General features: G+C 37.0%; 1 protein-coding gene across 2 annotated transcripts in view; it reads right to left on the minus strand.

Moving 5' to 3' along the window:
- Faf2 (Fas associated factor family member 2) overlaps nt 1-22731 on the minus strand; it is a 63263-nt gene that overhangs the window by 25059 nt on the left and 15473 nt on the right. Inside the window, exons 2-3 of one of the 2 annotated variants that reach the window (XM_026398205.2) lie at nt 9814-9948; nt 2629-2697 (exon numbers count right to left, since the gene is read on the minus strand). In XM_026398205.2, coding sequence (XP_026253990.1) covers nt 2629-2676 — 48 coding nt within the window. In that variant the 5' untranslated portion in view covers nt 2677-2697; nt 9814-9948. The remainder of the gene's footprint in view (nt 1-2628; nt 2698-9813; nt 9949-22731) is intronic. The other variant, XM_026398204.2, reaches the window with a different exon arrangement.

Genomic DNA, 22731 nt, shown 5'->3' on the forward strand with positions numbered 1-22731 from the left:
AGTAATAGCTAAAGAGTATGGGGTTTCTTTTGGGGGTAATCTTCTAAATGATCTAAAATATTTTTCTGAAAATGTTTTAAAATTGATTGTGAAGGTAACTGTACAAGTCTGTGAATATGAGGTGGAACCTAAGGGAACTTTACCACTGAACTACATCCTCAAACTTATTTATTATTTTGAGACAGGGTCTTGCTAAGTTGCTGAAGCTGGCCTCCAATTTGCAACCTTCCTGCTCATTCTCAAATTGCTGGGATTATTGGTGTGCTCCACAGCACTCAGTTAAACATAGTTATCTTTTATAAAAGTGTTTTTTTTTTTTTTTTTGTACTGGGGAGGCACTCAACCCCTAAGCCACCTCCCCAGCCCTATTTTGTATTTTATTTAGAAACAGGGTCTCACTCAGTTGCTTACACCTCATCATTGCTGAGGCTGGCTTTGAACCCACGATCCTCCTGTCTTAGCCTCCTGAGCCACTGGGATTATAAGCGCGCATGCGCCACTGCGCCCAGCAAAAGTAATTTTAATAGAGTTTTCGTTGTTATTGTGGTACTGGGAATCAAAATCAAGGCCTCATGCATACTAGGCAAAACTATGTACCCCCAGTCCAACATATAATGAACTGTCTTAAAAATAAATTAATAAACTTCATTAGTATCTATAAACTAAAACTCCAGTTCACTTGGGAAAAAGCTCTGATCTATATAGGAAATATATAACAAAAATACTTTTAGGGGCTGGGAATGTGGCTCAAGCGGTAGCGCGCTTGCCTAGCATGCGTGCGGCCTGGGTTCGATTCTCAGCACCACATACAAATAAAGATGTTGTGTTTGCCGAAAACTAAAAAAAAAAAAAAATAAATATTAAAAAAAATTCTCAAAAAAATATATTTTTAGATGGGCATTAATAATATCTGGACAGAATCAAAAGAAATTGTTAGCTGGGTATGGTGGCATACACCAGTAATCCCTCTGACTGAGGAGGCTGAGGTAGGAGGTTCTTGAGTCAAGGTCAGCTTAGGAAACTTGGTGAAACCCTGTCTCAAAATAAAAAAAATACAAAGGGTTGGGGATATGGTTCAGTGGCAAAGTGCCCCTGGGTTAAAGTGCTGTCCAGTACAAAGGGTGGGGATGGGGGAAGATAGTTAACATGGCAGTGTCAGGAAAGCAGGACTAAGAAACTGGTAGGAAAGTGATATTAATGGAATTTCTTTGATACTTTATCTTAGGCTTTCTTTGAACTCTTGAAAAACTAAAATTATTATTATATATTTTGTCTATTAATTTTACAAGCTACTAAAATAGATTGAAGTGAAAAAAACTGCAAATACTGCACAATCCTATCTCAAAAAATTATATATACATCCATATAGTCATTTCAAAGGGCTAGAGTTGTGGATCATTGGTAGAGCACTTGCCTAGCATGGGTGAAGCACTGGGTTCCATTCTCAGCACCACATGTAAATAATAAAAGGTGCATTGACAACTAAAATATATTTTTAAAATAGTCTATTTTTTAAAAATCCATACAGTCATTTCAATAGAGAGTCAGAAAGAAAATACACTAAAATATAACAATATCTATACATAAAGTGATTTATAGGTGATTGATTTCTTCTTTATGCTTTTGGAAACCTTTTGCCTATGTGGGTGTGTACCATGTACATGGCCTTTCCTTTTCAGTGCAGAGGTACTCTAACATGGAGCTGCATGCCCAGCCCTTTTAAAATTTTTATTTTGAGACAGGTCTAACTAACTTGCCACAGCTGGCCTTCAACTTTTGATCCTCCTGTCTTAGCCTCCCGAGTTGCTGGGAATTACAGGCATGAGTCTATAATATTAATAAGTCTATAGTATTAATGCCTTGTAGCATTAATATTCTAAGAATGGATTTAGACAACAGATATTTATTGAGAGTCCATGATGTGCCAAGCTCAGTGTTATATGCTGGGAGCAAAGCAGTTAGTAAAACTAGAATAGGGCTGGGGACATAGCTCAGTTGGTAGAGTGCTTGCCTTGCATGCACTAGGCCCTGGGTTCGATCCCTAACACTACACACACACACACACACACACAAAAAAAAAAAAAAAACCTAGAAAAAACAAACAAACAAAAATCCTCTGCTCTCATAAAGTTTACGTTCTGATGAATCTAACTCAAAGCAACAACTGATAATATCAGAAACATGACAGAACAGATGTTTGCTACTACCATTGATGATTTAGACAATATTCTAAAGTTCTAGCCAATTCATAATCAAATAAAAGAAACAAAAGATGCAAGTAATGAAAAAAAAAAATCACTGAGCTGCAAATGACATGATCACCTAGAAAACCCAAAAGAATAAGCTACAAAATATGTAATAAGAAGGTTCACATTAAAGTATCTGGTTAAACACCAAATATAAAAATCTAATAGTTTTCTTAAACAGCTATTAAGAAAAACTAAGAAGGGAATAAGAGTATGGGATTTCTTCACCATTTATGATCTCATACATTTTTGACAGGCTTTCTCCATTTCCCACACCTTTAATTTTGGGGAAAAGGTTCCTGCCATGGAAAAACACATATTGTTGATTCTTTGTCAGACCAGGACAACAAATGGAATAAGCTTAGAACAAATCCTATTATACCTCTATGTTCCAGTTATGCTGTTCCAAAGTATGGCGACATTGATCCATAGATTCTATGCCAGTCAGATCCTAAAAAGAAAGATAAAAGTTACTTAAGAAAAAAATCAATAGTACTTACTTTTTTGTTTGGAGCACTTTTACCCCAAAGGAATCCTTATTGAATGATGATAGGAAAATGCACTAAATGTTTAAGGTAGATGTTTAAAGCATGGTAAAACTTTGATTAAAAATTTATCTAGGCCAGGCACAGTGGTGCACATGTGCAATCCCAGGGACTTGGGAGGATAAGACAGAAGGATCACAAGTTCAAAGCCAGCCTTCGCAACTCTGCGGGGCCCTAAGTAACTCAGTGAAAAAAAAAAGTCTGGGGATGTGGCTCAGTGGGTTAAGCATCCCTGGGTTCAATTCCCAGTACCCCCCCCAAAAAAATTAACTATTCTAGACTCACAGAATTTCTAAAACTTCAAGGCTTTCAATGAAAGAGAACTAGTGATTAAAATCAAATTTTCTCACTCAAATTCAAGTTAAAATTTTAAATATTTCGTCAACCTCTGGGTCTAGCAAAATATTTTCTAAAGGTAAACAACTATTCTGATTTTAATATATAATGATACAATGCAGTTTTCCTGCAAAAAGCAATGCCTTTCCTTAATTTATATCACTTTATAAATAGCTTCAATATGAACTATATAAAACTTTTTATGAAAAAGAATCTGTAATTCAGATGTTTTCCCCCACTCTCCTCAGACTATTCTAAGGTTTCAACTAGACCCTGACCAAAACTCCTTCTCTGGTTCCTCTTCTTCTTATCCCTCTAAATGTAATTTCCTAAGGATGTATCCTTGGTTTTTGTCTCTCTCTTTGGCAATCTCATTCAATCCCCAACCTTCAAGCATCCTATCTATGTAGAACTGCTAGTACAATCTCTGGGCCCACTATTTCTTCCGATTCTTAGCAACACACTTCCAGTAGCCCACTCACCACATCCACCAAGACAAGGCACCAGTACCTCACTCAAATCCACCCTTTAAAATTACTGTATCTGTTAGTGATACCACAAAAACATCTAGACAGAAGACATCTGGCTGGGTGTGGTGGCACACAATTACAATCCCAGCATTAGAGAAACTGAAGTAGGAGGATAAAAAGTTTTGAATAGCCTAGGCAATTCAGGAAGATCTTGTCTCCAAATAAAATAAAAGGGGATGGGGATAGACCTCAGTGGTAAAGCTCTTGATTAGCATACAGGAGGCCCTGAGTTCAATCCAATCCCCATTATCACAAAAAATGAAGAAAAAAAAATCTCAAAACCTCAACCTCACCTTGCCACGCTTCATCAGTAAACAAGTTTTGACAGTTCCATTTTCCATTTATCTTACATCTGTAACATTTCCATTTTCACAGCCAGAATCTTTAATTAACCTTTCATAACACCTCAAATCAACTGTCAATAATTTAATTTCTCTCTTTCCTTTTGATTCTTATTCCTGTGTATTTAGTGTGTTTGTGTGCATTACTCCTCTGTTCAAAACCTTTGAATAGTCAGTTGAAATAATTTCAAGTTATTTTTGTTATTTAAATGAAAGTAATAATTCCAAAATCCTTAGCCTGGATTTAAGTGTTTCTATAATGTGAACCCAATCTGGCTTTCTAGGTTATTTCCCTCAATAATTGCCTTGAGGGGGCCGGGGGTGCAGCTCAGTGGTAGGGTGCTTTCCTAGCATGCACAAGGCCTTGGGTTCAATCTCTAGTGCTGCCCCCCATCCAAAAAGTTTCCCTTCAGATGCCCAATACCTATTAAATCTAACAGTTCATTGCATATATGATATCCAGTGAGCTAAACCCTAGCCTTCCTTCAAGGATCACTATAGGCGTCTTATCTTTCCATCCATTCACCTTTTCATTCAACAAATGCCTACTGTGTGCCTATTCTGTATAGCAAGTATATAATGTCTAAGGGCTAGAGAAATGAGGTAAAAAAGTCTATATCCTCATGAAACTTCTCTTGATAACTGACAATCATCAGGACAAAGAGCGATCTCAACCTGACAAGAATACGTTGACATAGATTAACTAGTCATAAGACTCAAGTTCTTGCTTGATTTTGTTCTCCATATTCATGGACAGACATATTTTAAAACATTCTGGAATTTATTTTCCTTTATTTACAGCATGAGGGGTTTAGTTTGGACTCGATATCCTTTACAGAGCTTGAAAAAACAAAAACTCTACAGCTTGGATTTTTCAGGACTTATTTATTTATTTGGTGCTGGGTACTGACCCAGGGATCCTCTGCCACATCCCCAGCCCCTTTTATTTTTTGACATGGGGGTTTGCTAAATTGCCTAGGTTGGCACTGAACTTGCGATCCTCTTGCCTTACCTTCCTGAGTTGCTGGGATTACAGACATGCACCACCGTGCCTTGCTATAATTGTTTGTTTTTTTAAAATTCACAAGTGATAAATAAACTTTCTAATTAAAAATGTTTAATGTTTGAATTACTATTAAAAACTCCAATACTAAAATTTAAAAAGTATAATAGCTATACAACTCTGTTAAGAAATGATGGCTTTAATAGCTCTGACAATCTGGATTTTATCTCCTGACCATTCCAGGCCTTTTTCCATTTTGGCAATGATCTTCTTTCTGGCTTGTGACAGGCCCTCCTTACTTTTCAATTTCCTACATTACAGTCCATATAAAGGACTTCCATGTCCTCTCTCTCACTGCGTATTCTCTTTAAGAATTAGACTATAGTTGGGTGCAGTGACTCATGTCTGTAATTCCTGTGTCTCAAGAGGCTGAGACAGGAAAATCACAAGTTTAAGGTCAGCCTGAACAACTCAGCAAAACCTTTATCTCAAAAATAAAATAAAAAGGGTTGGAGATATAATTCAGAGGTACTGTACTCCTGGGTTCAATCCCCAGTGCAACAACAACAACAAAAAGGAATGAAACTCCACGGGCTGGGGTTGTAGCTCAGCAGTAAAGCACTTGCCTAGCACTTGCAAGGCGCTCAGCACCACATAAAAATAAATAAAATAAAGGTATTGGGTCCAATTACAACTTAAAAAATATTTAAAAAAAAAAAAGAAATGAAACTCTAATTTTACCTTCTCACAGGAGTCTGAAGGACCACTCCCTACCTAAAATACCAAAATTGTTTTCTGTTTTCTACTATAATTATTTACATCCATGCTACTGCCTTCTCAAAGGGTACAGGTTCCTTGAAAGCAGTGTCCATGATTCACTTATGATATTCCCTAGCACCTAGCCCATAGAAAGAGCTTAAATAGTTACAGAAAGTTAGTGCAAATTAAAGATTTTGTGTGTATGTTTCAATAGTAGTAATAAACTGAATTCTTCTAGAAATTATCATAAAATCTCACTGTATAACCATATACTGAATTTTTTTTTAAGTGCTGGGGATGGATTTTAGGGCCTCATGAATGTAGGCAAGGGCTCTACTACTGAACTACCCTCAGTCCCAGTAGGATTTATTATTATTTCTTTTTTTTTTTTTTAGTTGTAGATGGACACAATACCTTTATTTATTTATTTTTATATGGTGCTGAGGAAAGAACCCAGTGCCTCACACATGCTAGGCAAGTGCTCTACCACTGAGCCATAACCCCAGTACCCCCAGTGGGATTCTGAAACACCAAATGTTCAATTAATTAGATGCCAGACTACATGTTAAAAATACAAAACTGTAGAATCTTCCTAGTCAGGAAATAGTACTTTGTCCCTCAGCTAACCTTTTTTTTTTTTTAATTCCTCAACTGATTCTAATTACAGCAGGACTAGGAAGTCAATGGTTATTAATATGCAATTCCAAGTATGAGCAGAGACATTTGTTTTTGAAGTACCATGGATTGAACTCAGGTCCTTGATCTCGGCAAACACTCTATCCCTGAGATACACCTCAACCCTGGAACAAAGATTTTAAATCTCTTATTAAAACATATTTTTTAAAAAGGGTTATCAATGGGGCTGGGGATGTGGCTCAAGCGGTAGGGCGCTCTCCTGGCATGCGTGCGGCCCGGGTTCGATCCTCAGCACCTCATACAAACAAAGATGTTGTGTCCGCCGAGAACTAAAAAATAAATATTAAAAAAATTTCTCTCTCTCTCTTTAAAAAAAAAAGAGTTATCAACATGTAGGAGAGAATAAAGTAATTGCACATTTTCAATATACTGAAATAATCTAATCTGTAAGCAAATCCCCTTTGTAAGTAGTGAGGTAGTTAATCAGGAAGCTGAATTGAACAAATCTGCTTTCAGATACTATTAATCATGAAACCATGACTAGGAATAAGACTAGACACACCTAGGACAGGATTATTCATTCATACATCAAGATATTTTTACTGACCCAGTATTTTAAATATTCAGGAAACAGAAAAGTCCCTGCTCTCACTAAATTTGTATCTTAGTACAGGGAGATTGACCAAACAATACAGAGAAAAAGAGAGAGAGGAGAAATTAAATGAATACAATTTTTTATTTTGTTCGGAGAGTCCTTTAGGTTGAATGCCCAAGGAAGGCCTCCCCATGGAGCACAGAAGGGAATGAAAGATAAGGGGGTAACCATGGGGCAATATGTGGGAAGACTATTCCAGGCAAAAGGACAACAAATGTAAAAATTCTAAGACAAATAGACGTGTGACACTTTGCATTTATCAAAACTTAACTAACTTCATAGCGTGAATCTTAATGTATGCAAATTAAAGAAATCATATAGGATGCCAGGTGATTTCTGGATGGAGTACAAACTGTGATGAAATAATCTAATTGTACTTCAAATAAATTAAACAACCTCACTGAAGCAAGTGTAGAAAAGGTGCTGACCTAAGTAACTTTGGAAATGACTGGAATCTAAGACAAAAGGCAACAGGTACTGCAAATAAGCACTAAGAGTCTTCCATAGGACTCTGTATTAATCTGAAGCTGCTGAATCTATATATGTACATTGAAACTGAACAAATAAGTAAATATATGATAGATTGTGGGAGACAGATTTTTCACTGTTGAAGAGTGAGCTTACAGAGAGAAAAAACCAAAGAGAGAAAGCTGGAATGATCTATGTGATAATACAGACATCTGTACCAATTCATGTTGAGCTTTTCTTTTTTGCTACTGGGTTTTGAACCAGGGGCACTTTACCACTTATCTAGATATCCCCAGCCCTTTTTATTTTTATTTAAATCCAAGTATTCAGGGCTGGGTTGTAGCTCAGTGGTAGAACACTTGTTTGCCTAGCACATGTGAGGGTCTGAGTTCCATCCTCAACACCACATAAAAATAAATAAAGATATTGGGTCCAACTACAACTAAATAAATAAATAAATCCAAGTATTCACTAAGTTGCTGAGGCTGACCATGAATTTGAGATCATTCTGCCTCAGCCTCCTGAATTGCTGGGATTACATGTGTACCACGATACCTGGCTCATGCTTAGCTTAATACAGATGCACATGGTTACATATAGAAAAACTCACTTTAGCCTCCTTGCTGTCAGCTTTGAGGCCCTATGTACACAACTAATACCCAGATCTTATTTTTTATGTAGTTTTTTTCTTTATTTGTTTTATATTTATGTGGTGCTAAGGATCGAATCCAGCACCTCACATGTGCAAGGCAAGCACTCTGCCACTGAGCTACAGCCCCAGCCCCCAGATCTGATTTCTAATACCATTCTCCAATAAAAGGAAACAGGGTTCCTTGCAGAAAGGGCTAACTAAAGAACTGTAGCAAATATGTAAATGAAGGTGGAGAAAATTATAATGCTGATAATTAAGGAAGTACTCAAAAAGTAAAACAAAAAAACTATAATGTCTATGTCAAAGGGATACAGTAGTCAATTGAAAAAGACCCCATAGGGGCTGGGGTCATGACTCAGGGGTACAGTGCTCACTTAGCATGCATGAGGCACTGGGTTCAATCCTCAGCACCACATAAAAATAAAATAAAGATATTGTGTCCACCTAAATCTAAATCAAAGTACAAAATAAACATCTCTGGCACAAATACATGATTGAATAAATAAATGGAGGAGAAGAGACAAATATCCCGTACAGAAGAATTTCAAATAACTTAGGTAGAAACTTTACCTTCAAACTAAAGCATAACTTCCTAGTCTTTCCCAACATGTAGTGACTTTTGTCCAAAAAATACAGTGTGGAAAACGGAATAGGGAATATTAACTTTACAGCGGATAAACTGATAAGCACTACCTCACTCAGGTAAATAATCAACAGTGTTAAATTTTGTTGAATACTATGTACTCTAAATATGATGTAATAAAAACAGTGTTTTACCCCTGTGGTCTTCCTCCCCAAAATATATAACTTTAGCCAAATGTCAACCAGAGGACATACAACAACCTGACATGTATTCCTGAAAATTGTCAAGGTTATCAAAATCAAAGAAAGTCCTAAAAACTGTCATAACCAAGAGGAGCTTAAGATGTGACTACTGAATATAATGTGGTAATTTAGATGGAATCCTGAAACAAAAAAGGACATTAGGTAAAAACCAAACACAGAAGGCTGAATGAAATAGGAGGATCTCAAGTTTGAAGCCAGCTTGGAAATTGAGGGAAATCTTGTTTCAAAATAAAAAAATAAGCCAGGTACTCTGGCATACACCTATAATCCTAGCAGCTCAGGAGGCTGAGGCAGGAGAATGTAAGTTTAAAGCCAGCTTCAGTTAATTTATGGAGGCCCTAAGCAACTTAATGAGAACCTGTCTCAAAAAGTAAAAAGGGGAGGGGATGTGGTTCAATGATTAAGCACCCCTGGGTTCAATCCCTGGTACCAAAAAATAAAAAGAAAAACGGTGTGGGCTGGGGCTGTAGTTCAATGGTAGAGCACTTGCCTAGCACGTGTACAGCCCTAAGTTCAATCCTCAGCAACACATAAAAATAAATAAATAGAATAAAGGTAATATGAAAATAATAATAATAAAGGGTTGGAATGTGGCTCAATGGATAAATGCCCCTGGATTCAATTCCTAGTACAAAAAAAAAAAAAAAAAAGAATAAATAGGACTGGAGGGTGAAAGTGCTTGCCTAGCATGTATGACGCCCAGAGTTCAATATCCAGCAATGCAAAAAAAGGAAGGGAGGGAGGAAGGGTGAACGGGAGGGAAAGACAGACAACATAACTTTTGAGAGGAGGAAACCTGTGAGGCTGAACAAGCGTGGGAAGTTGGCAGATAAGGTCTGAGAAGTAGACAGAGGAGAGATCATTCATCTAAGGGAAGCGTTCTCAATCTTGCCCGCATATCAGAAGCACTTGAGTAGATTTTTTAAATATCCTATCAAAAAAAAAAAAAAAAAAAAGACCCTAAGCAGTTTATTCAAATTCTCTGAAGACTACCTAGCCTAGGTAATTTTTTTCTGTAGGGGTCTGGAATTTCCAGGTAATTCTAATATGCAACTAGGGATGAGAATCACTAAATCCAAAGCCATAATTTCAAATTCAATGGAAGTGGCATAATCATAGGTACACTATTTAAAAAGCTATTCTGGTTGCACATGAAAAATTAATTACACAGGGCATGAAAAAGAGCAAAATACCAGCAAAAAAACAAAATGGAAAACTGTTAGGACAATTTTATTCATCTTTGTTAGAAACATTTATGGTAAAATAAAACTGTTTATAAATTCTTGATAGGTAGGAAGCCTGGCAGGATGGCCAACATCTATAATCCCAGCAACTCAGGAGGATAAGGCAAGAGGATCCCAGTTCAAGGCCAGGCTGGGCAACTTAATGAGACCCCATCTCAAAATAAGAAATAAAAAGGATTGGGGATGTTGCTCAGTGGTAAGGCACCCTTGAGTTCAGTTCCTAGTACCTCCATGCCCCCCTCACACAAAGATAAAGTTATTTAAATACTAAGAAAGTAGTCCCAACCACTAATAATACAGTAATTCAATGGTTTACATTTTAGTATATTTCCTTCCAGTTCCCCACACTCCAAAATAAGGATTTAGGATTTTGACTCAACCTCTTCTCCATATTCATTTTTTTTAATTATTGGGGGAAACTGGTTAAAGATATTTGCTCCTTTCTAGGCCATAATTATTTATCTATCTATAGTTCTGGGGATGGAACCCAGAGGCACTCTTACTATATCTTAGCTATATCTCCAGCATTTTTTACTTTGAGACAAGGTCTTGCTAAGTTACCCAGACTGGCTCAAACTTGGGATCCCCCTGCCTCAGTCTCCCAAGTCACTGGGATTACACGTGTACACTACAACACTCAGGTATTTTTAATGCATGTGAAAAAACTATTCCAATTTACACTGGAAAGGGCTGGTTTTAATTTGAGTTAAAACCTGAGTGTGTCTCCAGCACAATATCCATTCTCATTTCAGTACAAGAGTTTTGCAATGCCAACTTTGTTCAGAAAGAAAGTCCACTGTAGTTTTGGCAGGAGATAATTCCATTATCTCTGCTACCAATTCTTGCCTCAGCAATAACAAAGTTTGGCTATTAGCATTTCTGGAAGAGAAATAAAACAAAGAGGAGGGAACATTACACTTAATTACCTTGGTCACAGATTTCAAGCTCCTCCCAAAGTACTTTCTTTAGAGTCCAATAGGTAATTCTCTTTTAAAAAGTAATTTTTTGGGGGGTGCTAGAGATTAAACCCAGGGCTTTGCATGTGCTAGGCATGTACTCTAACACTGAGCTAAACCCTAGCCCTGCAATTTTTTTTCCCTTAGGAAAAAAAACTTATTTATCTTTATATTCCCAAAACCTAGCATAATGCCTTGCAACAGGAAATGTTTGAGTAACTAAATAAATTCTCTATCACCCAAATAACTTGTTTCGAAACTTTACCTTTCTCATTTCTTTTTCTGTTACTGAACCCAGGGATGTTATATCCCCAGTTCTTTCTTTCTTTTTTTCAGACTGTGTCTTGCTAAAGGCGGCCTCAAATTTGAGACCTTCCTGCCTAAGCCTCCCAGGTTGCTGGGATTACAGGCATGAGCCATCACACCTGGCTACTTTTCTATATTTTCTTAAACATTATTCTTCTTACTATTATTACTAATTCATTCCTATGTTCACAATATTTTCCTCAACTATCTGTGAGACAAATAGTGTTGTTGTGTCCATTACAAATTGAGAATAATGAATCTTTTAAAAAAGAATATGTAAACATCCCACACCCGTTTGGGTATAAAATTGGTGTTCATGGGCTGGAGTTGTGGATCAATGGTAGAACACTTGCCTACCAGGCATGAGGCACTGGGTTTGGTCCCCAGAACCATAAAAAAAAAAAAAAAAAAAAAAACTAAATAAACAAAATAAAGGTATTGTGTCCATCTACAACGAAAAATGTATTTTTTTAAAAGATTGGTCCTTGGGGCTGGGGTTGTGGTTCAATGTTAGAGCACTCGCCTTGCATGTGCAAGACCCTGGGATTGATCCTCAGCACCACAATCAATCAATCAATAAATAAATAAACAAGTGAAAAAGAAATTAATTAAAAAAAAAAAGATTGGATTGGTCCTCACTATAAGTTGGTCAAATCTCCAATTTCTCCTACTGCTTTGCTCTTCAGAGTAGATGTGATTTACATTCAGATCTACTGATATCTAAGGTACAAACAGCACTGGACAGAACAGATGTAATAGGAAATAGAGCTTAACTTTGGAATCTCTTTCTCCCTCTAATTTCTTAGGGAAAAGTGTCATATGTCACCAACTGCTGCCATACATCCCCCACTGGGCAGTTCATCCAAATGTCTGAGAAATATCCTTTGCTCCATCTTTTCCCCCTTTCATATCCCCTCAGAGGTAACTACCCTTCAATGAACTGACCTCCTAAGGACTTGGGAGAATACTGCGTTTAGACACAGCAATTTATATAAAAGTATAACTGATAATAGCATTATAGGCAGAAGGGCAGTATTTACCTTGGGGAAAAAATAAAAACAAAAACAACCCTAATCCATAGGCAAAACTGGGAAAGGGTTCTGAACTACTCTATAACCCTAGCCTATACCATCTAGTCTTGGTCTTAACTATCTCCTCTCTCAAGTCAAAAGATAAGAGGACATCAATCACCTGGCAACCAATTTTGAAACATATAATCCCTGAGCTATCTCTTGCCAAACTATGATCCAAGGATGGTCACATTAGGTGGTATGTGTATAATCACCATGTTTTGTTTTGTTTTGTTTTTCTACCAGGGATCAAATCCAGAGGCATTTAACCAGCCCCTTTTATTTTGAGACAGGGTCTCTCTAAGTTGCTTAGACTCACTAAATTGCTGAGGCTGGTTTTTAACTTGCTAGTCTCCCGCCTCTGCTTCCCAAACTGCTGGAATTACAGGAGTATGCCACCACACCCTATTTAACAGGATGTCTTAATCAAGTGTTTTGACAGGCATTGGGTAACTAGGGCATAATAACTTTCCCAAGAAGTGTTTCTCTTTTCATATCTCAACTGTTTATACAAAAAACAAAACTGAAGGGGGGTGGTGTGGAAATCTCAGTTGAGATGTAAATTCTCCAAATTCCAATTGGCTTGCTAGGTCTAGCTTGTTGAGGATGCACATTTTAAGCTTTGTTTTCAACTATGCCCAGAGAGAAACTTGGCAAAACCAGGGGATCTTTGTTTTTCCCTTTCTACCATGTAGACAATTTGGCTTTGCTTTATGTAACAGGCACTATGCCTTATGTGGTACTAGGAACTGAATCCAGGAGTGCTTTACCACTGAGTTACATCCACAGCCCTGTTTATTTTTGAGATGGATCTTCCTAAATTGGCTACACTGGCCTCAAGGTTGCAATCCTGCTGCTTTAGCTTCATGAGTAGCTGGGATTATAGGCATGCACCACCATGCATGGCAGGAGAAACAGAAAAAGTCATGCTAAAAGTAACCACAGCTGAGCCCTGATTAAAAAAAATAATAATAATGAAAAAATTATATATGGGTGTGTGTTGTGTGTGTGTGTGTGTGTGTGTGTGTGTGTGTATATATTTATTTATTTATATATACTGGAGATTGTCCCCTTGAGTACTTTCCCACTAATCTAAATCCCCAGCCCTTTTTAATTTTGAGACAGGATCTCACTAAGTTGACTAGGGCCACACAAAGTTATTGAGGCTGGCTCTGAATTTTCAATTCTCCTGCCTCAGCCTCCCAAATCTCTGGGATTACAGGTGTGCACCATGTGCTTGGCTGTAACTAAAATTCTTATATACAGATCTTTATTATTCACATTAAATTACTGGTTTCCCAAATTAATTACCAGCAACTCCCACTATGTATAATGACATAGTAATAGGTGCTTATTATTGCTATACAAGCACCTACTACTATGTAATAAGCTTTGTAAACATCAAAACCCTTGTTTCAGCACTGAGAAAGCCAAGAACTCAAAAAGCTATGAACCTTTTCTAAGAATACACAGATAGTGATAAGTAGTGAAGTTGAGACTGAAACCTAGAAAACTACCTCCAAAGTCTGGGAGTCCTCTCTTGTGCCATGATACCTCCAATTATTATTTGATAAGTTCATGTTTGAAAACAACAAATTTTCAATTTAGAAAACGTCAGTTTCTTGATTTTTTTTGGGGGGGTGGGCAGGGTGGAGGGAGAATACTGGTGTTTGAACCCACGGTTTCATATATCACAGGTAAGCACTCTATCACTGAGCTACATTTCCAGCAAAAAAATTCAATTTCTTTAATGTCCTTTTCTGTAGCTGAATAAAAGCTCAAAGATGTACTTAAAGTTGTTCTCCTTTATGCCCAGAATCAACACATGTTAAAATAGTTTTGCTCTATAACCAAAGGGCTTTGGGGTCAAATAAGACTAGAAAATGTTGTACAACAATTTCCCCTTTTGGAAATCTGCAATATAATCTTTTAAAAGGCTTTAAAGGGGGGCTGGAGATGTGGCTCAGCGGTAGCGCGCTCGCCTGGCATGCGTGCGGCCCGGGTTCGATCCTCAGCACCACATACCAACAAAGATGTTGTGTCCGCCGAGAACTAAAAAATAAATATTAAAAATTCTCTCTCTCTCTCTTTCGCTCTCTCTCTCTCTCTTAAAAAAAAAAAAGGCTTTAAAGGGTCCTTCTTTGAAAAATAAATTTAACCTCACACCTTACATAGGAAAGATCTTTTTAGGAACTCTATTGACATTGCTCGACAAGTTTTCACTTAGAATCAAAGTGGAAATCACTGATTTAGATCATCACAAGATGTCAACTAAATGTCCTGTGTGAATCAGGAGATAACCATACCCACATACTAGAATCTTAAATATTTGATAACTTATTTAAACCAAATTACATTATGTATGTGGAGATGTTTTATAGGCAAACATATAAATCTACATTAAAAACTGCCTAAGGGGGAAAAAAAAGACTGAATAAGTAAAATGGGGCAGGGGGAATCTACACAAGGGCTGGGGATGTGTCACTCAATGCGAGAGTACTTTGCCTAGCATATGTGAGGCCCTAGGTTCAATCCCCAACACCTTAAAACAGAATAAAACATACATACATACATATACCACAAACACACACAAAACCCACATGAATGAATATTTCCAAGAAATCCATAATATCTTTTATCTGAACAATTAAGAGTACATGGAATAAGTGGTTGACCTTTGCTGGAAAGGTAGAAGGACACGGTCTTCAATAATCTTTCCTTTTCATCTGAGCCAGGTGACACATGCCTGTAATCCAGGTACTCAGGAGGCTGAGGCAGGAGGACCGAAGGTTTGAGGCTAGCCCAGGCAACTTAGCGAAACCCTGTCTCAAAATAAAAATAAGGACTGGGGATGTAGCTCTGTGGTAGAGCACCCCTGGATTCAATTCCCAAAAGAGAGAAAGAAAAAAAAAAATCCTGCTTTCTATTTTTACATTAACTACTTTGGTAACCTTAGAATCTTGTGTTTACTTTCCTCATTGGTAAAGTGTAAACAAAAAGTACTTAAAAGTTTGTGTTGTAAAAATGAAGAATACAGTCTTGACAGAGGTTAGCTATTATTACTACTAAGAAACATGAAGGGACTGGGGATATAGCTCAGTTGGTAGAGTGCTTGCCTCACATGCACAAGGCCTTGGGTTCAATCTCCACCAAAGAAAGAAAGAAAAGAGCGAAAAGAGAGAAAAAAGAGAGAAAGAGAGAGAGAGGAAGGAAGGAAGGAAGGAAGATAGATAGATGAAGGACATATTAAAAAGACATTTGTTAATAAAGTATACTGGTATATAACTGTAATCCCAGCAACTCAGGAGGTTGAAGCAGGAGGATCAACAAGTTCAAGGCCAGCCTCAGCAATTTAGTGAGGCACTAAGTAACTCAACGGAACACTGTCTCAAAATAAAAATAAGTAATGGAAATGTAGCTAAGTGGTAAAGCATGTCTGGATTAAATGTAGCTAAGTGGTAAAGCATGTCTGGATTAAAAGCGGGGGGTGGGGGTGTGTGGCCTGATATTTAGCATAAAAACTTTTCTCATGGGGGTGTAGTAGTAACCCACACCTGTAATCCCAGCTACTTAGGAGACTGAAGCTGGAGGGTCAGAAGTTAAAACCCTGTCTCAAAACAAAAAACAAAAATAAAGGGGCTGGGATTTAGTTCAGTGGTAAAGCACCACTGGGTTTCATCCCCAGTACTGTGTTTAAAAAAAAAAAAAAAAAAGAAACAAAACTTTCCATATATATTCCAGGACTGTGAGAAATTTTTCAAAATTTTATTAGTGGGGAAGCCCAAAGCCCACAGGCCCTTAAAGTGTTTATGGGGATTTCTGCTATTTATCATTTCTGGAACTCTTATTAAAGATAGTATTTTTAAACTGGGCATGGTGCCAAATGCCTGTAATCCTAGCTGCTTGGGAGACTGTGGCAGAAGGATCATAAGTTCAAAGCCAGCCTCAGCAACTCAGTGAGTCCCTAAACAACTCAGTGAGACCCTATCTCAAAACAAAAAAGGCTGGAGTTGTAGCTCAGTGATTAAATACCCCTTAGGTTCAGTCTCTGGTGGGGTGGAGGGAGTGTTTTTATATTTTTAATGTACACACAAGCAAAAGCAGTTACTAATTTTTAATTTTATAAACTGTACTACTTCATTTTTGCTTCTCATTTTAAGCAAAAATATAATGCTGAGGAAACCACAACTAGTTCTTGAATGTACGCAATGATGCTCAGGTGGCCCAAAAGAAAACTGACAAAATTAAATAAATCTTTATTAAGAACTACCTTAGAAGACCTACTTCTGGGTTGGGGCTGTAGCTCAGTGGTAAAACGTTTGCCTCACATATGTGAGGCACTAGGTTCAATCCTCAGCACCACATAAAAATAAAGATATTGTGTGTCCATCCACAACTAAAAAAAAATTTAAAAAAAAAAGACCTACATCTAAAAGAATATGTATAGTACAGGGAATACTCCACTCAGAGAAACCTGAAATTGTACTAATGTTTTATGTACAGAAATACTCCTTAACATACTTAGAAGAGGACATAATCATTGATGTCCAGCCCATCCTAAAGAAATAACACTAATCTTAAACCAATTTGATCATAAATGTTTGTATAAAATAAATATGGGGGGGGGCAGCTAGCACTACTGAATCAAAAATTCCCAGAATGTAACCATATTCTTGAATAGGAAGATTCAACAATACAAAAATGTCAATCCAGCTCCTGAAGTTAGTTTACAAATACAATAAAATTACAGTTTAAAAAAGTTGATTATAAGATGAGCACATTGGTATATGCCTGTAATCCCAGCAGCTAGGGAGGCTGAGGCAGGAAGATCCAAGTTCAAAGATAGCCTCAGCAATTTGGTGAGGTCCTAAGCAACTTAGCAAGACCCTGTCTCAAAATAAAATATGAAAAGGGCTGGGTATGAGATTCAGTGGTAAAGCACCCCTGGGTTCAATCCCTGGTGCCACCCCCAACAAAAAAAATCCAGGAGGACCTTAAAACAAAAAAGAGCAATGGGGCAAAGGGGGGTGGGTAACAACCTTCTGGATTGAAATATATTACAAGCCTCTATAATTAAGAGTAACGTTGAGGGCTGGGGATGTAGCTCAGTTGGTAGAGTGCTTGCTTCACATGCACAAGGCCCTGGATTCAGTCCCCAGCACAACCAAAAAAAAAAAAAAAAGTAATATTGTGGCAGGCATGGGGCACATGCTCTAATCACAGCTACTTGGGAGGCTGAGGCAGAAAGACCATAAATTCAAAGTTAGCCTGGGCAAGACCCTTTTTCAAAATAAAAAATAAAAAGTGCTGGAATGTTGCTCAGTGGTAGAGTGCCACTAGATTCAATCCCTAATTCAAAAGAGTATTGTTGCCATATATATGCAAAGACTAATGGTACAGAAAAGAAAATCTAGAAACAGTCCTAACTATGGATTGAAATCTAATATTGATATGGTAACAATGGAAGAAAAGATTTATTTTTTTACTTAATAGATTTTATTTCTTAGCACAGTTCTAGGTTTACAGAAAATTTTAACAGAAAATACAGAGTTCTCAATAGGCCTTCCCCCACCCCTTTCTCCATTTCCCCCAATTATTAATATGTTGTATTGGTGGTACCCATTTGTTATGGCTGCACATCATTGTTAACTAAGGTCCATGGTTTACATTAGGGTTCACTCTTATGGGTTTTGCTAAATGTACAATGCCAGGTGCAGTATCATAAAGAGTTATAGGGCATAGCTCTGCCTAAAAATCTTCTTTGCTTCACCTATTTTTCCCGCTCCCTGACCTCCATTCCTGGCATCATCCATTGATCTTTACATTCTCTACAGTTCTGCCTTTTCCAGAATGTCACAGTTGGGAATCAGACTTTTCTAACTGGCTTCTTTCACTCAGTAATATGTATTTTAAGTTTCTCTATGCCTCTTACATGGCTTGACAAGCTAAAAGTATTTTACTTGCAGATACAGACACATAGAAATAATCCTCCAAATTACTTTAAAACATAGTAAATATATTATACACCCTTCAAAATAAAAGGCTCAGGGGCTGGGGATACAACTCAGTGGTGGATTGTCTGCCTAACCTGCCTAAGGCCCTACTGCCAAAGAAAAAGGGAAAAGCTTAACTTATTTAAATAATCATATTGTTAGTAGTATGGATATTGCTATTTTGAGACAGTTATATGTTAATTATGTGCTAAAGCAAAAGATTTAGTTGTCTTTTTTTTTTTTTTTTTTGGTACTGGGGATTGAACTCAGGGGTACTCCACCACTGAGCCACATCCCCAGCCCTCTTTTTTGTATTTTATTAGAGACAGGGTCTCACTAAGTTAATTAGCGCTTCACAGTTGCTGAAGCTGGCTTTGAACTCAAGATTCTCCTGTCTCAGCCTCCCAAGCCACTGGGATTGCAAGCATGTGCCACCCACGCCTGGCTACATTTGTTATCTTATTAAAAAACAAATTTGAGCTGGGCTTGGTGGTGCAAGCCTGTAATCCCAGTGGCTGGGGAGGCCATGGCAGGAGAATAGCAAATTCAAAGCCAGCTTCAGCAATAGTGAGGCACTAAGCAACTCAGTGAGACCCTGTCTCTAAATAAAATATAAAACAGGGCAGCGGATGTGGCTCAGTGGTCCAGTGCCCCTGCGTTCAATCCCCAATATCAAAAAACAACCAGATTTGGAGACATAAAAAAGTAGACAGACATAGGTGTAATGCAGAATCAGGATTGGTAGTCTTAAATTCGAAATGGAATACTAAATTATTATATCATGAAAATAAACACAAATATATGACTATGTAGATGGTTTTATTTCCAAACCGACATTAATTAATTCTAGACCAATCGAGTGGCAACAAGCATTCAGTTTCCATACTGTGGTTTCTAAATATCCTTCCTCAGGTTCCTTAGAGATATGGTTGATTCTGGATCTAAGAAAGCACCTTGTTGGGGCTGGGGATGTGGCTCAAGCGGTAGCCCGCTCGCCTGGCATGTGTGCGGCCCGGGTTCGATCCTCAGCACCACATACAAACAAAGATGTTGTGTCCGCCGAAAACTAAAAAATAAGTATTAAAAAAAAAAATTCTCTCTCTCACTCTCTCTTTAAAAAAAAAAAAAAAAGCACCTTGTTGTATGAAAAAGTTAAAAAGCTACCAAAGATGACCAGGACCATGATAACATGACAAAAGTTCTTGAGAGCAATCATATAAGACTTTTTTACACATTCAAAGAAAGAGCTTTTTTGGATTTCACATACAAAAAAATGGGTAACAACTGACTTTTTAAAAAAAACAGTCCTTAGGAGCCTTTCAAAAATATTTTCAGTTATCAAACATGGCAAAATCTGTGCCCCAATTAATATAAACATAATGAATTATAAAATATTAACTATGTTTAAATTCATGAGCTCATTGCAATATTCAAATTTTGAAAAGTCTCAGTAGTCACGATTAGAGAATGCTAGGAAAACCAACTTATTTTAAAAAGAGTAAATAACTAAAAAGAATCAACATTATCATGTCTACAGTATACGATAATTTAGTATAACAGGTGAGAGAATATTTCTCTTTACAGAGAAATCCCTATTAATAAATACAGAAGGTGCTGGCTATGGTGACGCACACCTGTAATATCTGTGACTTGGGAGGCTGAGGCAGGAGGATTACAACAAGCTTCCCCTCTAAGATCAGAAACAAGGTAAGGGTGTGTCCCTCCTACCATTGCTTTTCAAGATTGTAGTAGAGGGGACTTGGGTTGTGGCTCAAGCAGTAGAGTGCTTGCCTAGCATGCTTGAGGCACTGGGTTTGATCATCAGCGCCACATAAAGATAAAATATTGTGTCCACATAAAAAAACTGAAACAAACAAACAAAAAAGATTGTACTAGAAGTCCTAATTAATACAATAAGATAAGAGAAGGAATAAAAAGCATATACAGGGATTGGGGCTATGGCTCAGTGGTAGAGCGCTCACCTGGAATGCGTAAGGCACTGAGTTCAATTCTCAGCACCACATAAAAATAAAGATATTGCGTCCATCTACAACTAAATACACACACACACACACACACACATATAGTGTATATAATATATATATATATATATATATATATATATAAGCATATAGATTGAGAAAGAAGAAATAAATTCTTTGCAGATGAGATGATCATCTATATAAAAAAATATGAAAGAACTGACAAAATAACTCCTGGAACTAGTAAGTGATTATAGCAAGATTATAGGAAACCACTGCCTATATACCAGCTGTGTGAAAAAACAGTCAGGTATGTGGCACATGCCTATAATTCCAGTGACTCTGGAGGCTGAGGTAGGGGGAATTAAAAGTTTGAGGCCAGCCTGGGCAACTCAGGGAGATCCTATCTCAAAAAACAAAATAAAAAGGATTGGGGATATAGGTCAGTGGTAGAGCAACCCTGGGTTTAATCTGCTGTGCCACAATAATGACAATTATTATTATCATTATTACAAAATAAATTAATTAAATTAAAAACTGCTTTTTGAAAAGACAATGTCAAGGGCCTGGGGTAGTGGCTCAGAGGTAGAGCACTCGCCTAGTATGTGTGAGGCAATGGGTTAAATCCTCAGCACCACATAAAAATAAAAGATATTGTGTCTATCTATAACTAAAAAATAAATTTAAAAAAAAGAAAGAAAGAAAAGATGTCAAGAAAATGAAAAGTCAAGCCATGGACTGGGAAAAGAACTCTTAAAACTCACATTAAGAAAATGAACAACTCAGGGGCTGGGGTTGTGGCTCAGTGGTAGAATGCTTGCCTAGCACATCTGAGGCACTGGGTTTGATCCTCAGCACCACATAAAAATTAAATAAAAGAAAGAAAGGAAGGAAGGAAGGTAGGTAGGTAGGTATCATGTCCATCTATAACTAAAAAAAAAAAATTGAAAAAAAGAAAATAACTCGATTTAAAAAATAAAGAGAATTTCGATGATTAGCCATTCACACAATAAGTACTCTGAAATTTAAAAAGAAAAAATAAGATCTGAATGAATACTTCACCAAGAAAGACATACAGATGACAAGTAAACACTAAGAGACATCCAACATCATGTCATTAGAGAACTGCCAAATTAAAATTATGAGACACCATTATACACCTATCAGAATGGCTAAAACCCAAACAGTTACATCACCAAATGCTGATAAAAAAAAAAGTGGAACAAAAGGAAATACCATTCACCACTGGTAGGAATACAAAACCGTACAGGTACTTTGGGACAGCTGACAGTTTCTTACAAAACTAATTAGTCTTATCATACAATTCAGTATGCCACATCCTAAGTATTTATCTAAATGAGTAAAAAACACATCCATGCAAAAACCTGTATTAGGTGTTTATAGCAATTTTATTCATAAATGCCAAAGTTTAGAAGCAAACAAGATGTCCTTCAGTGAGTGAGTAATACCTACAGTATTTCCAGATAACAGCATACTATTCAATACTATCAGGTCATAAAAGAAGACTTAAATACATATCACCAAGTGAAAGAAGCCAAACTGAAAAGGATACATACTGTGTAATAACTATAAGATATTCTGGAAAAGGCAAAATTAAGGAACAGTAAAAAGTTTTGTGGTTGCCAAGAGCTAGGGAAGAGGAATAAATACACAGAGACTAGAGGATTTTTAGGGAAATGAATCTATTCTGTATGATATTGTAATGGTGGATAAGTGTCATTACATATTTTTGTAAAACCACAGAATATACAACACCAAGACACTAATGTCAACTATAAAGCGTTTGACTTCGTAATATGTGAGTAAAAATTCATGAACTGTACCAAATTTTCACTGTGGTGCAGAATGTGAATATTGTCTGTGTGGTAAGAAAGAGTATATGGGATCTCTTTCCATTCAACTTTGCTGTAAACCTAAAACTATTTAAAAAATAAAGTTTAATTAAAACAAATTCATCTGTAACTCTCAGAAGGTAATACCAATTAAGTAAAAAATTTTATTCAAAGAAAACACTTGGTTATTCACTCAATTAGCACTTGTCAAAATGCACAGATTTTATACAGGTGGCCTGTTATACTTGGAACAGAGAATAACTATATACCAAGAGTAAGATGACTGGGATTCTAAAACAACAGTAACTTA

The sequence above is a fragment of the Urocitellus parryii genome, chromosome 1 (assembly GCF_045843805.1).
Source record: "Urocitellus parryii isolate mUroPar1 chromosome 1, mUroPar1.hap1, whole genome shotgun sequence".
NCBI lineage: Eukaryota > Metazoa > Chordata > Mammalia > Rodentia > Sciuridae > Urocitellus > Urocitellus parryii.